General features: G+C 36.3%; 2 protein-coding genes across 5 annotated transcripts; both read left to right on the top strand.

Annotated features, from left to right (window-relative positions):
• The first annotated feature begins 1908 nt into the window (after positions 1–1908).
• On the top strand, positions 1909–2251 carry LOC6641912 (cytochrome c oxidase subunit 7A1, mitochondrial). Its single transcript, XM_023175924.2, has 2 exons — positions 1909–1981; positions 2042–2251. The coding sequence occupies exons 1-2, from the start codon at positions 1937–1939 to the stop codon at positions 2183–2185; spliced, it is 189 nt and encodes a 62-aa protein (XP_023031692.1). The 5' UTR covers positions 1909–1936; the 3' UTR covers positions 2186–2251.
• Positions 2252–3296: 1045 nt separating this feature from the next.
• LOC6641913 (coiled-coil domain-containing protein 28B) lies at positions 3297–5387 on the top strand. 4 transcript variants are annotated; one of them, XM_015178371.3, is made up of 4 exons: positions 3297–3542; positions 3628–3877; positions 4545–4928; positions 5013–5387. In XM_015178371.3, exons 1-4 carry the CDS (start codon positions 3414–3416, stop codon positions 5234–5236), a joined length of 987 nt encoding a protein of 328 aa, XP_015033857.2. In that variant the 5' UTR covers positions 3297–3413; the 3' UTR covers positions 5237–5387. The 4 variants fall into 4 exon arrangements, with proteins under 4 accessions (XP_015033857.2, XP_002064820.2, XP_015033856.2 ...); XM_002064784.4 differs by having other exon boundaries at positions 3309–3542; positions 5016–5387; XM_015178370.3 differs by having other exon boundaries at positions 3309–3542; positions 4851–4928.
• Positions 5388–14747: the final 9360 nt, after the last annotated feature.

Here is a 14747-nt window from a genome sequence, read left to right on the forward strand (position 1 = left end):
CTTGTGCTATTTGTTAGTAAAATATCAACGATCACTGAAAATTAGGCCAAAAACAAAGCTGAAATTTAAAACTAATCAGAGCGATCGCTTTCACCATACACTTAGCTACATATATTCTAGTATTTCTTTTTGTTTTTTAATGCATCGCTTTTGGTTAAAGTTCTCCGAACGCTTAAGAACTTTTACCCAATCGAGGGTGAAGAACAGAAAGAGCGGGGGGTTGCAGCTTGCAAAACAAGTTTAGAACTTAAAATTATTTAGCTTGAACTTTTTGAGAGTAGGGAACAGAAAAGAGAATTATTGTATACCTTAAGAATATACAGGAGGGGGGAGAAGTTGCGGAGAATCTAAAGAAGAATCCCTAGAAGTATCAGACAGTGGAGCGTTTTGTGTCCCCACGCTCCCGTTCAGTACACACACACACACACAAACATATGTGTAAAAGCACTCGGAGGTGAACTTGACAGATTTAACTTTTTTCAAGTTTTGCGTTTCGGAATACCAAAAAGAAATAAATACAACAACAACAACAGCAACACAAACGAACTGAAAACTTTGGCAAGTTAATTTTGTATGGAAGCTACAGTTTTTGAAAGTTCTTGTACTGGGCGCTGAAAATCGTCGAAGGCTTTAGCAGGGCGATATTATGTTTTATATTTCGAAAAAACGCAAAAGAAAGAAAAAAAAACAAACAGGTCGTTGGTAATGGAAGGGAGGGTTGGAGGGTCGATCCGCGTTCGAGCCATGAGCTTAAACTTGAATAGCTTTTATTTTCAACCAAAATACACTCATTTATTTTTTGTATTAATTATCTGTTGCATTTTACCTCAATACTGAGAGAGTCCTAAGAAACGAAAACGAACTTCCCCTATCACGATTTTTGTTCAGTCATCGCTCGGGAAGATTGGAATCTTCCCGGAAACGTTTGTAGCCTTTCGTTATGTCCACAAAAAAATGGGGGGAAAAGAAAAAAAAAAAACATTCAAAATGGAAACTGCCTGCACCATATCGACGACAACGGAAGCCACCGCAACCGCCAAATTGCACAACCATTCGGTGTAGAATTATTGTAATCCCAACCAGGCGCACAAAATCATGCAGTAAGGGTCTTTCGCCAAAAAAACCAAACATGCTTCGGAGTGCTTTTCGTTCAAGTGTCGATGTCTGCGTATGTGTGTGTGGGTGCGAGTGGAATAACAATAGTGTGCAGCTTTTATCTTTAAAGGCGGCCGGCCCCAGACGACGACACAGCGCTCTCTCACTCAAAAAGCACTACCCCTCTCTGTCTGGAAGCAGTGTTGCATTGTGGTTGCGGCTTTTACTTACTAATTTCGCTGAGCGCCTGCTAAGAAATTCACAAAATGCCAAAATAGCGCGGAACGTATAAATCGACACGTTCCCGCAGTAGGGAGGAGAAAACAGTGCTAAAACGGCTAAAAAGGAACTATATTCAAAGTTCCACTTAAATCGACAGTTAGCATCCTAAACAAATATAATGAATATATTTTTAATTAAAAATAATATTTATTTTTCGTAATTTCACTTAAAAATATGAACAGTTTTCAATTAAATTTGAATTTTTCAACGTATTTCCATTTGGCAATTTGCATTTTGTGAACATTTGGTGTACTTTGACAACTCTCGAAACATCTGTGTTTCTAAATTTATCACTCACTCTCATGCAATTGCACATATATTGAAATTGCACTTTGAAAATTGCACAAATTATTGTGGATTCTGTTTGTGGGATAGGTAATATCTTAAGGAACAATCAAACAAAAAAATAAATAAATAAATAGAGCTAAATACTGAAGCCAATTCAAATAAATTCAATTGTGAACGGGGATTTCCGTATGACTATTTAAAATAAAGATTTTACAATAATTTTTATTTTTTGTGAACATTTAGCAATTACATAACTGACAATTGGAAAATTATGGCGCTACCTGAGGGACTGTCAAACAAAATGAAGACTTTCCAAGTGAGTTTATTTAAAATACACGTAATGATAATTATATTTTCATGGGTCCTTTTTTTCCAGGCCGTCAATGATTTACCTGTTTTTCTAAAAGGTGGTCCAGCGGATAAGATTTTATTTGGCATTACAGCAGGTCTGTGTGGCCTTGGCATTGTTAGTTTCGTACATTTGGTTTATACCATGGGTTTTGCCAAAAAGAAGGCCTAAACGACCAAATCAAAACAATGAATTAATTGATTAAATAAAGAATTTAATTGTAATGATATCGTAAAACCAGAAACATTTTCATGGCTTCATATACATGATTTAAGGCAAAAATCGATGGGATACTTGGAGCAGTCCCAAAGAAAGTCTCACAGATATTCTTAGAGGCAAATACGATAGGAAGAGAGTAAATTTTTTAAAAGTGTTTGAACCATTTTCCAAAATTATGAAAGGCTCCTTTTTGATACATTTCACAAGTCGTATTACTACATAGAAATTTGGAATTAGGTGTTTCGCTTGAATTAAGAGATTTTAAAAACTCACGGGAATAATTTATTCACATTTTTTTGCGTGCTCTCTTTGATCCCAATTAAATACAAATTTTTGTGGAATTTGAGAGAAATATTTGGATTATTTTAATACTGTGACATATCCCACTAGAGCGATCCTATTTCGTTAAATCTTAATAACAAAAAGTAAAGTTCAAAATAAATTTTAAACTTTTTTATGCGGCCAATCCATGGCTTTTTGGCTTTTTTAAGTTTTTTTCAGTTTTTGTGAATAATATTAGGTGCAATTTGAAAATATTGTAAAATTTCTATATAATTTAAAAGATTATGCTTAAATGCGGTGTTTTAAAAGAGTTTCAAAATTGGTACATATGCAAGTGTATTCTCTTGTGAAAAAGGGTTTAATGGAAATTCAAAATGATTTCGCAGAAGTTCTAATAGCACTGAATTTAAGATTAAAAATACATTGATTTTATTACAAACACAATTTATTAAAAAGGCGCTCTTTACTTTATATTAACCCTTTATAGCTAGTTTTTTGATTTAGATGCTGGTTTTGTATTAGATAGTAAAGTGAATGGTAGAAAAAACACAAATTTTATGTGTAAAGTTAAGAAAAACCTCGTAAGTCAAAGGAAAGCTGAACATTTGTAAAATGTATTTAAACTCAGCGCACCAATATCGTTTAGAAATGATAACTCCGAATTCAAATATTTTTGTACCAAAAATTCAAAATAGTATTAAACATTGCTCCAAAATGATGCTGTTAACAGTTAACAGTGTTAGTCAGCTAAACATCTGGCAATGTGGTATTCCTTTATTCCATGTGGTGAATACATGAGTAAGTGTGGCGAGTTTATCAACGGGTTTGTTTTGTTTTTATGAGAAATTTAAAACACCGGATACAGCAACAATACTAATTCCAAATACTAAAAATTAATATGGAGCCGAATGATGAAGTTGTCGAGCGCCAGAAACTTGTGCCAAATGATGTGGAAACCGAAGAAGAAGCTCAAAGTCAAAGTGCACCCAAATCCACCCAAACTCCAGCATCGCCAGCTGTGCCAAATGTACGTGAAGAGGGTAAAGGGGAGCCACCATTATGATGGCAAGGGCGGGGCATTAAGTACAAATTTTAATGTTTATCATTTGCAGATCAAAATCAAAGGTATTTCCAGTGGCGAGACGACACGCAGCCGCAACTCGGCTTCCTGTTCCATAGAACGTACCATATCCGAGACAAAGGAAAAGGGCAGCAGTGCGGGAGGCGAACAAGGACAAGCAACAACAGCCGCCAAAGTCACATATGTAAACGAGAGACGACCACGCCCACAGGCCAGTGGTGGTGGTGGCGGTGGAGACGAGCGTTTTGAATTCAAAACGCGACCAAGAAAATTGCTCAAAGGTTTGTTTTATTTAAATAGGTCTTAGTTTATTAACCGGGTATTCTTTTCGATTCTCTCTAGTGTTACTGTGGACGCCAAAGTCGTTGTGGTATCGATATGACACACACACACACTTGATTAATTGACTTGAAGTTGTTGGCCTTCATTCAGCCGATGACGCACTTAATCCAATAACCAATTTGCCATATGGTTACTTTTCACACTCTATTCAAACTTTCATATAATTATAAGCATTTACCTTCCCGGCCTCCTCCTCCTCCTCCAATTTGTTTTGAACGTAGTCTATTGGAAATTTGCTATGAGACTATGGAAACCATTTGGCGCTAGTCCTGGAAAAAAAGCACATCTAGAGCATAGGATTTTATTAATAGTTGAATTTGTGAGCCAGTAGTTTGCTAAATTTTTAGAAATTTGTAATTTCTCCTTTAATCAAATATTGTTTCTTGTTGTATTATACACTTTTCCGTTGGTTTACTTTATGGTAATTGTAATTCTATAATAATTTTACATCTTTTTTGTGCTTAAAATTTAAAAATTTATTATTGTTGTTACCCATTTATGTTTTTAGCTCTTTGATTACGACTTATTTAACTTATTTTATTATTTTTATAAATTTTTATTTTCATGATTTCTATATTTTGATTTGTATTATGTCACGAGGAGCAGATCGTGATCAATTGGAACCCACTCATAGTAGTGCACATAGTTTGAATAGCATTACACTAGTGAGCAGTGAATGGCTATCGCCAGATCCTAATCTCAACAATGCCAACAATAATAACAACAATGATGAATCGAAGATCAATAATAACAATAATAGTAACAATAATAGCAATGCGAATACACCACGTTCGCAACGCCGTAAAATTCCCCCCTCAACTCTATCGATGGCAAATGCCACAAATGACAGCAGCGTTCATAGTGACAAATTTGATAATCGTCCAATTAAACATCATTCCTTTGTTTCCGAAGTGCCCGATGTAAAGCATATGGAACGTGCCTTGCTTGGCCTACTCGATGACTTTCATTCGGGCAAACTAAAGGCATTTGGTGAGTTTTTTTTGCAATAAACATAATTTGTTTTTTTTTTTTTTGATTTTGTTATTGTGATTTTTGTTTATTTTTATACCCAAGCAGGTTCGGGTTGCACCATGGATCAGATGACCAAGATTAGGGAGCAACAGGAAAGTTTAGCCAAATTGCATTTCGAATTAGCTGCCGCCGAGGAGGATTCATTGGAGCATGGCAATCAGTTTAATGCGACCAAAGCTCAGGAGAATATGTTGCAGCTGATGCAACGATTGGAACAATTATCCATTTCCATTGAACAGTTGCAAACAAGTCATACGGGTCTCTGAAATATGGCCCACATGCAGACAATGTCCACGCGAATTAAGGAACGTCTGCTTTGGCTTTGAAAATAAACAACTAAAAACTAATGAAAATTTCGGTACATCGAAATTGATATATATATATACTCTTGCAGTTGATAGACTTTAAATGTTTATTTCTTTACCATTTTACAAGTAACTTTTATTTTATTTCACGATTAACAATATATGTATGAGTTCCGTAGACTTATTTAAAGCCTCGACAATGTAGATTGTTACTTTAACATAGGTTACTGATCTCTTAAAGTTGCTTAGTGGCTACTACTTTCAAAAAACCACTAGCTTTGAGGTTAATCAGTCTGATATATATCTACCTGAACAGGTCTATTGTAGGTCAAGAACTTCATTTAACCAAATGGTCTTCCCTTTATCAAGCTAAGAATATGAAAAGTATATTTAAATATGATTTTTCCAAAGGGATATTTGCTCTGTCATAAAGTTAAAAGTTTTTTGTCCGAAGTCAATGCTTTATGCTTGGATATATCTAACAAGCCTTAACATATAGCCTCATTTTCATGAAGATCAATATAACCAAAGATATATCTCTCTGCAAGTGTATATTTCCAGAATCAGACACCAAATTTTTTACATGACATTTAGCAATTATTTTGGAAAGTTTTTTTGTAATAAGGAATCATTAATTCATTTAGGACTTGTGTAAATATTTAAGTTATATACATGAATACATACATTTAAGTAGTAAGATTTAATAAGCTTCTTATGCTAACAACAAAACCATAATGATGATGATGATAAAAAAACAAAAACTAGAAAGTCCAAAAACTCGCAGTGATTAAATTCTGGATTCTTCTTTAATGGTGCCAAGGTCAAATTGGTGCTAAATAGCTTCAATATATATATATATTTGTTTAAACTATTGTTTTGTTAATAGTTATTTGCAATATTAAAATGTAAACAATAAACAAAAGTTATCATTTTTATAATAATAATACAAACAAACAACAACAAAAAAAAGTTCCTTATTTGGTAATCATAACAAATTTCAATGAAATAATTATTTAATATTACTGAATACTGTACTTCAACCTTTGGACAAGTGCATTCTCTACATAGGAAATTTGTGTGTTTTGTGGTTTAATTTATGCATTTGTATTCAGTTGGTGTCCTCCACACTGTTTGGTTGTCATCCAAGCTGTCCGGCTAGGGGGAGACGATGTGTTCTCCGCCTTCTTCTTATTCCTCCACTGGCTTCTTTATGTTTGTTGGCTTTTATTTTTCTTGTGGCTGGGTTTTTTGTTGTTGTTGTTGTTGTTGTTATTGTGTGATTATTGTTACTTTTTGTGATCGGGAAAAGTAATTTGTAGCTCGTTCTTCTTTTCTCCATTTTTTTTTTGTTTTTAATGTTTTTGGTAAATCCGGGTTTTAAATGACAAGTATCATACACTGAGAGAAAAACTTATTAAGTTCTTTTTTTTAACATTAACATTTAACATTAAATAATTATTATTTACGAATCTTCTTTTCAATAATTATCAGAATTTAGCAAGAATAAAGAGGGAATTATGATTTATTTTTACCTTTTATTTTCTTTGTCATTTTTTTGTGGTTCTCTAGAAAAATTTAAACGATTCTCTTAAAAAAAAACGATGGCAGAAATTTTCTTTTAAGGAAAATTCATAATTATGAATAAAGAATACTTTTATACTTTGTTGTATGGAAAATTTGCGATTATATTTAATCCAATCATTTGAAGAATGCAGAAGATTATTTAAATTATTTTTAATATCTTAAAGCGCGGACTGCAAAAGGAAAGGGAAAATAAACCATAACGGTATGGATCCGTTTTATTTTCAGAAACCAAAACCGGAACTTTATTTTGATTAGGTTTGATTTCTTTTTTTAAAGTTTCGTGTAATTATAAGCCTTAATTCTTAAAGGTTTTTTTTCAAAGCAACAAAAAGTTATGTATAAATCTTGATGACTAACAATTTGCAAAATTGATTTGATTTGATAATTATAATGAAATGATTTGAGGCACCAACTTTTAATTGTTAGACAAAATATTGACAACTTTTGATTAATATATATGAATTTATTCAGTTATGAATTTTATTCAGTTTTCTTCTTTCTTTCTCTGAGTGTTAAAAAATTTAATTAATAAAAATTCTATATTCAAAGACACCTTACAACATTAATTACAAGATTAGTACTAATCTTTCCTCTCGGGAAGGAAAACCCGAATTATTTAAGTCCAGGAGCAAAAGGAACCAGCGCCCAGCGATGCAAATTTTTGATTAATTGAAAATTTCACCAATTCAAATGGAAATTCCAAATAATCGGTAGAGAAATGTATAATATTATTATGGTTATTATCAGGATATATCAAGATATAGATGTAAACTATCAAGCCAAGCCTGGGATTCAAACCTAGATCTTCGTTGTTCAGATTTGTAATATTTCCTGAATAATTTTTCAATTTTAAATATTTTTTTCTTACTTTTACAAGTGGTTTTGATAATATTTGATTCAATGACAAGTTCAGGACTACCCAAAGAGGAAATTCGATATCCAAGACTGACTCTAGCTCTTTTTTTACTCTTTGGAATTTCAAAACTACTCAGAAGTCCACTTCAACTTGCTAAGGGTAAAATCATGATTTGATCTTAAATTTTTGACGAAGGATTTAAAAAGTGAACCATTTTGGCTTGACCCATCTTGTTTACAATCAATTCAGTTTTGTTTAGGATGGACACTGCCCTCGTTTCTTGCAGTGTACTCCCACTTGTTGTGCTTGGCTGTTGTTGTTGTTGTTGTTGTTGGCTGACAACCGGCCATTCCCTTTTACATTTTCTCTGCGGTCAGTAAGAAGTTTTTGTGTTCATTTCGGTGGTTCGTTTGCTTAGGTTAGCGGTTTAGTGCATTCCACACGCTGAAACATCATTTGCGTCCAAAGAGCAAAAGAGAGTGAGAAAAGGGGAGAGAGAGAGGGGAAAAAGAACAACAAAAAATGAAGAAATAAACGCTTGGACCGACGCATCCGCCACATTGCATACAAATGCAGTTTTGGTTGTCTTTGAAGTTGGAGGCGGGGCATCCCCCATACCCACTCACATACCCATTCCCATCCCATTTCTATCCCAATTGCCAGTGGCAATGCCACTTCCATTGTCCGGCGTTCCATCACGCGCCAAAAGGGTCGCCGGTGTTGTTGTTGATGATGATGATCGGTTGTTTTGGTGGAATTGGGATTGGAATGGGAATATCCGCGCTGGCCCAACCCTAGAATGCGACAAGTGTCTCTGGAGTTGAGGATTGTTGGTGCCGGTGTCGATGTCGATACCGCTGGGTGCAATACAGGCGCAGGCCATCAGGCTGGACGGGGGGATTGTCGGATCGTTGACAGTTCATCGAATCGAGGCGAGTGTTATGTAAAATTGAAAGAAGTCATTAAATATGTGAAGCGCATATCAAATTTCGTATGAATTGAACTTACTTGGCTTTTGGTCACATGAGAATTTGATGAACTGCCCATGAAAGCCGGACAAAGTCGTTGGATGCCATCCATACCACCTTGATTGATGGGTGGGGTAGGGGGTAGTTAGTGGTAGATAGAATCCAAACACTTGTTGCATGGTATTTCAAGACATCAAGTGGAATGAGTTTGCAAAGTGTTCGACAGAGTGTGGGTGCACTTCATTACCATGAACTTTGGAACTGTGTCTCACTATCTCTCTCTCTTTCTGTCTCTCTCTCTCCTTTGCAAAGTTAATCCTCTCTTGGCATCTATGAGGCGGATACGGCAGAGGCAGTGGCAGACACAAAAAGCTTTGCGTTGCGGAAATTACGTTGCTGATGACTGGAGCGAGAGCACTGTGAAAAAGCGGAAGAGCAAGAAGCCAACTCCTCTATCAACACCCTCCCCTGCCCCCCTCTATCTCACTCCTTTCACATTCTCGTCCTTCTTCAGGAAGTGCGACAAAATTCAAACGTACTTTCTGCTCAGTCCATGGGCATCCTGCCTCTATCTCTCCTTACCTTTACTTGTCCGCCTCCATCTCCTGTTTTTTGCTCTGCCTGCGCCTGTTGCGGAAGCAACGGAAGAGCAAAAACTGTGGGTGAGGGTGACACTGGAGGAAGGAAAGCGGGTGGCTCTGATTCTGTTGCTGTTGCTCTGTATGTGGTGGGTGTCTCTTCTTTCGTTTTGTTGGGATGGCATAAATGCGCACACGGCAAAAGGCAAAAAAAAAAAAAGTTTCCTGCTTTTCTCCTGGCTCCCAAAAGAGGAAGTGTCTAAAGCAGGGGCGTACTTTGAAAAGGCTCACCAAACGGGCCACTTAAAATATCAAATTAACTTTAATGTATATGATAAAATCCGATCAATTGGGATCGTTTGTTATAAAAGCCTTAAAAGGTTCTAAATTGGAACTTGGTTTTTAATCGGGTGAAGCCTCCTTTTTCTATCAAAAATGAAACTTTGCTTCTTCTTTGAATGATAGATACGTGATTACAATACAAATACATTTGTAGAAAGGTTTTGATTTCGAGGAGTGGAGGTTTCAGGATAGAAAGATTTTGTGAATGCCCGGTGAAAATATGTTCAAACTTTATATATTAGACCATATATTCTTTACCAAAGTCGTTTTCCTAATGTAAGATCTTAGCTTATCTAATTGTAAGTGTTGTTCACAAAGAGAGGTCCCTATCATGACTTGCTGTCCTCTTAATCTGTTTTATTTGTTGGATCTGTTCTTAAAACACGAAAATATTTTGATTAATGTCAATCACTATCGTTTAGAGCGCTTAGGTGTGATCTGTCCCTAGGACAATAAGTTGATTCGATGGTACAGATTAGAACAACTTCAAAAATACATGCTTTATGAAGTTTGAAAATTTGAAAAGAATAACAGATTAGAAGTCACTTAGTTTACCCATTCATGTGAAAATCACCTCCAGTGAAAGAAATCTTTTGAAGATTTGCCTGATCTTCCGATTGTTAAGCAGTGCCTTTTCAGCCTAAAGCAGTTAACCAACTTCTAAGAGAAGTAGTATTTCAGTCGATTTAACTTAATTGAGTAGGTCCCACGAAATAAGAAACATATAGCCAACCCCCCTTTTATATTGTTGACTACGTCACTGAACTAGTGGTGAATGGGTGTTTGTCAGGAATGAGCTTTAGTGGGTTATGCTGCTTTCTGTTATCCCAAAAGCAAAAAATGTGTGATGGGAAGGGGGTGAAATCACAAAAACCGTTTGCGAGAGGGCGACGTACTTTATTTCCTGAAAATGTCCTCGAAAATATGAACATTATATCCCGGAAACGGAAGCTGCAGCATTTGCAAGGAAGTGACGGGCAGGCACAGCTGGGAAATGGAAATGCTATCCGCCTCCATCATCCTCACGACTACCACGACTACTACTGTTCCATTCCCTTTGGATGGGCTGATTAAAGTGGGTAAACAACTGACGCTGACGATGACGTTGAAATCTACAAGCACACATACTCATAGTGATACCGTGGGGGGGGCGGGGTTAGTTGGACAGCTGACTTCGTTGTCGCATCCTACAGGAAGCATGACGGTTGCCGCTGGCTTTCACTGGCCATCCACCTCCTCCCCACCTCAACCAAAGTCGCAAATACAAGGAATGCGAGTGGCAAAAGCCTTTACATCAAGGAAATGACGGAAGCAGCCTCAGCTCCGGCTCCGGCTACTGCTACCGGTTCTGTTTCTGCTACTGGCAGCGGACTTTCTCTACTGGCATTGGCGTCTCCGGCCTGCTTTGGCAGGAAATCATCGTCCTGTGGACGTAAATTAAATTCCAGACAAAGTCAATTTTTCTATGCTAACATCAACTTAATGCCAACGGGATGGATTTTTATGCTTAGAAGGGCTAATGATGATTAATAAATCGTTCAATTTAAAGGTAATGTCAAGCTGACATTGAAAAGTTATAAAAAAGCACCAACTTTGCAGGATTTTTATATAAGCAGCAATTGCTGTCACTTTATCCTTATTATCCTAACAAGCTGCATTCTTTTACCTGAAAAACTCTTTAGTTTTTAGATCTCAAAAATTTGTTTTAAATTCAAAGGCTTAGTTAGGTCGATTGTCTGGAAAACATTGTTTCTTCGATACCTTCTGTATCGAAATCTAATTGAACTATTTTTTCGTAATTTCGACTCTATTAGCAATCATTAAACGTCTTAGACCCTGCATACTTAGGGTATAACCAGGGTTGTCGAGAAGATATCAGGGCCCGGTGGTAGTAGGCCCGGTGGGAATCCCACCTTTACCACCCCCCTCTCGTTGGGCCTGGGTATAACGACATACTAAATTTGCCCAAAACCTTTTAGGTGAAGGCGTTTCTAATCAACCGCAAGGAACTGATCGATCCAACTCTGTGAAGTGCCTAATCCTAATCATAATTAACAACTAAGTAGTTGGGGAAAAAAATAGGGAGGGGATGGAGGTCCAATCGATTTAGCCATGTTTTTGTCGCTATATTATGCATAATAAAGAAGTGGTAGAATTCTGTCAGGTATACGATTTAGTTGGAAAAACTGAGTCTAAAGTTTGCAATTTCAAGTGGAGTCCCAAGGGGTCGATAGTTACCCCATTAATCTGTCCTGGGTTCTAGTCCTCATTTGCAAAGATCTATAAAAGCTAAAGGCATCAAAATTGCATATATATAGACAGTCCCCAGGCAGACAGCACCACGAATGAAATCCCAATGTTTTATATGTTATTATCAAATCTTCTTTTTTTACTCAATCTTTTTTTTTGCTGAAATATCTCACAAGTTTTTCCTATGATTGAGCTTTCCTTTATCATCATTTTATACTCTAGTCTTTAAAGCGTTTTTTTAATCCTGTTAAGCCTTGACATAACGCGGTGAAACTCACAAGGTTATTCATTATATCTATTGATTCCCCATAATTATTAGTACAAATTCGTTTTTCAAAGATGACTTCACTGTACTCTCCTTTATTTCCGAGAATGCCATTTCCGCTAAGACGGTCCCTGACTGTAGGAGGTGGCGCTTCGGAATTCGTGAACAAGGATTTTCTTTCGTAAAATTTAAGGCGCTTTAATAAATTTTGGTTCAATGAGGGATCGCACTTCACCACCAACTTTAAAGACCTTTGCAATGAAAATCACAAACAAATACGTAGAAAACAATATTGCAAGGTCAGCCGCTAGGTGCGCCAAAGTGCTTTTGTGGTGATATAAAGGACTGATGATTTTAATCTGCAAATAAAGATCAAATATCTCCGTTACAGGCTTAGCTTGAAGTTTTTTAAAGCATTTGTTTCAACCATAAGGAGGGAAAATAAAGGAAAGTTGTTCAATTAACTCTTTAAATTGTTCTCTTTTTCTTGTTTCCTTTAACACCTAAAAGTTTTAAATAAATTAACGCCGCCCTTGGCAAGTGCCGCTTCCCTCCCCTACTATAGATTCGGCACTGTCATTTGTAGAAGATATACATAGTACTTTTTAGAATATTTAAATAAAACATTTAAAAAACTGGTGAAATTTAAAAAACGGAAACATTTATTGCTTTCTCAATCAACCTGGCCTAGTAGTGTTAGCTCTCATTCCTCCTGGCCAAAGTGTTCAAGTATATGGGGGATATGGGATGGCAATTTACCTGCTATGATTATCTGCCTCCTTTTTCAGTGGAAGATCTCTTCTTCTCAATGTATGGCCAATGTACCGCTAGATGCCTCTAGACGACCATAAACAGAGATGTGAATTGCGAATTGAGTTCCAACAACTGGAAATGGTCAATTGGTAAATGGCAAAATCACAAAATCGCAAAAAGAAATACAATAAATGTATCTACTGGCACACACACACAGGCTGGGCAAGATCTGGCCTGGTGTTGAGCCGGTGCAGGAGATTACGTGAAAGGTGAAAGTTGTTGAGAACCGCAAACACAAAAAGCTGCGTAAAAGAGAATGGTTAAGTGTGGGAAGAAGGGGGACTGGAACGGCGGGGATAACAGACAGGTCAGACTTTGCCAATCCGAGTGGTGTGAGAAATTGAGAAATCGAACCGGACTCCACCTGTCGTCGGGCTGAACAGAGATTTCCGTATGCGAATGTGGAACAGTGGCACACACACACACATCACACACCACACCATGGAGTGGTTGTTGTAGCTTCTGTTTGTACATCTCTTTTTGTTGTTTTTGTGTCTTCCTCTCGGCCATTTATGGCGCTTGTGGCCAAGTGCACAGAAGTCGCCAAAGATGACGACCCACAGACCTGCTGATCCTCTCTTCTTCATCTCATCTCATCTGGTGCATTACCGCATTGCAAACCTGAATTCTTCGTGTCTTTCTTTTGCCATTTTTGTGTTGGCATTACAATTCCGGATGCTGTCTCTCTTTCCCAGTCTTTTTCTCTCTCTCTGTCTCTTCATTGTTGTTGTTGTTGCAACATGGTGGCAAAATAGATTATGAATGTAAGGCAGTGGGTGTTGGTACCCAAGAGTACACGTACGTTTAGAGTGTCGGTAGCGTGTCTGTAAGACTTTTTTTTCTCTCTCTCTCTTTTTCTACCTGGTTGTTGAGGAAGTTATATAATCGTCTGCACCATCGCGATATATATATATATATATACATATATATTTATGCCTCAATCAGTTTAACATTTATAGGCATAAGCTTGCGGATTATGTGTGTGGGTGGCAGGGTATTCAGACCATGTAACCGAGAGCTTAGACAAAGTCTTTGATATGCCTGCTTCCTCATTAATTTATCAAGCCGATTTTGTGTTAAGTGTAAAAGCGAATCCAAAGATCAATTTAAGCCAACCGATGGGAAAATACTTGTATCCATTTTTTTTTCTTTTTGCAAGGTTTGATTAAGTTGAATTTAATTTCCATTGAAATCATTTGTGACTAAAGGAATTTTAGTATTTTTTTATAACTTTTAAATTTTCAAGTGGTTTTCGAATTTATTAAAACTATAAACAAAACCAAAATGGAATTTTTCGTCTCTAAGTTATATTATCAGTTATATTACCCAACGCTAAATGCTAAAACTGGTTGAAAATTATAACTAAATGAAGCGCATTTTTTTTAGACAAAACTTTTATAACCGAGTTTAACCCTTAGTGCATAGTGAACGCTAAATGCTAAAACTGGTTGAGAATTATAACTAAATGAAGCCCATTTTATAACCGAGTTTAACCCTGATTGCATAGTGAAATTAAGTTCAAGACATCAAAATAAAGTTAAATTTGATTTTTATTACTATCAATGCTCAAAATTCTTGTTGGACGAAATGGTGGAAGTGTAGGAACTTTTTTATATGGGCTTACCGACAAATGTTGAAAAAGGATTTGGAAACAAAAGTTTTTATTATCGCAGGAAAGGTCAAAAATTTGTTCAAATACAAAAATCAAGAGCATTTTATAATTATTATCTCTTAATTTAAACTTAAAATGAGCCTGATACATTGATAATTGGCCAAGATCTAGCTTTTCATTAAACAACTGCCAGTTTAAGCTCAT

This window comes from Drosophila willistoni (assembly GCF_018902025.1).
Source record: "Drosophila willistoni isolate 14030-0811.24 chromosome 2R unlocalized genomic scaffold, UCI_dwil_1.1 Seg167, whole genome shotgun sequence".
Lineage (NCBI taxonomy): Eukaryota > Metazoa > Arthropoda > Insecta > Diptera > Drosophilidae > Drosophila > Drosophila willistoni.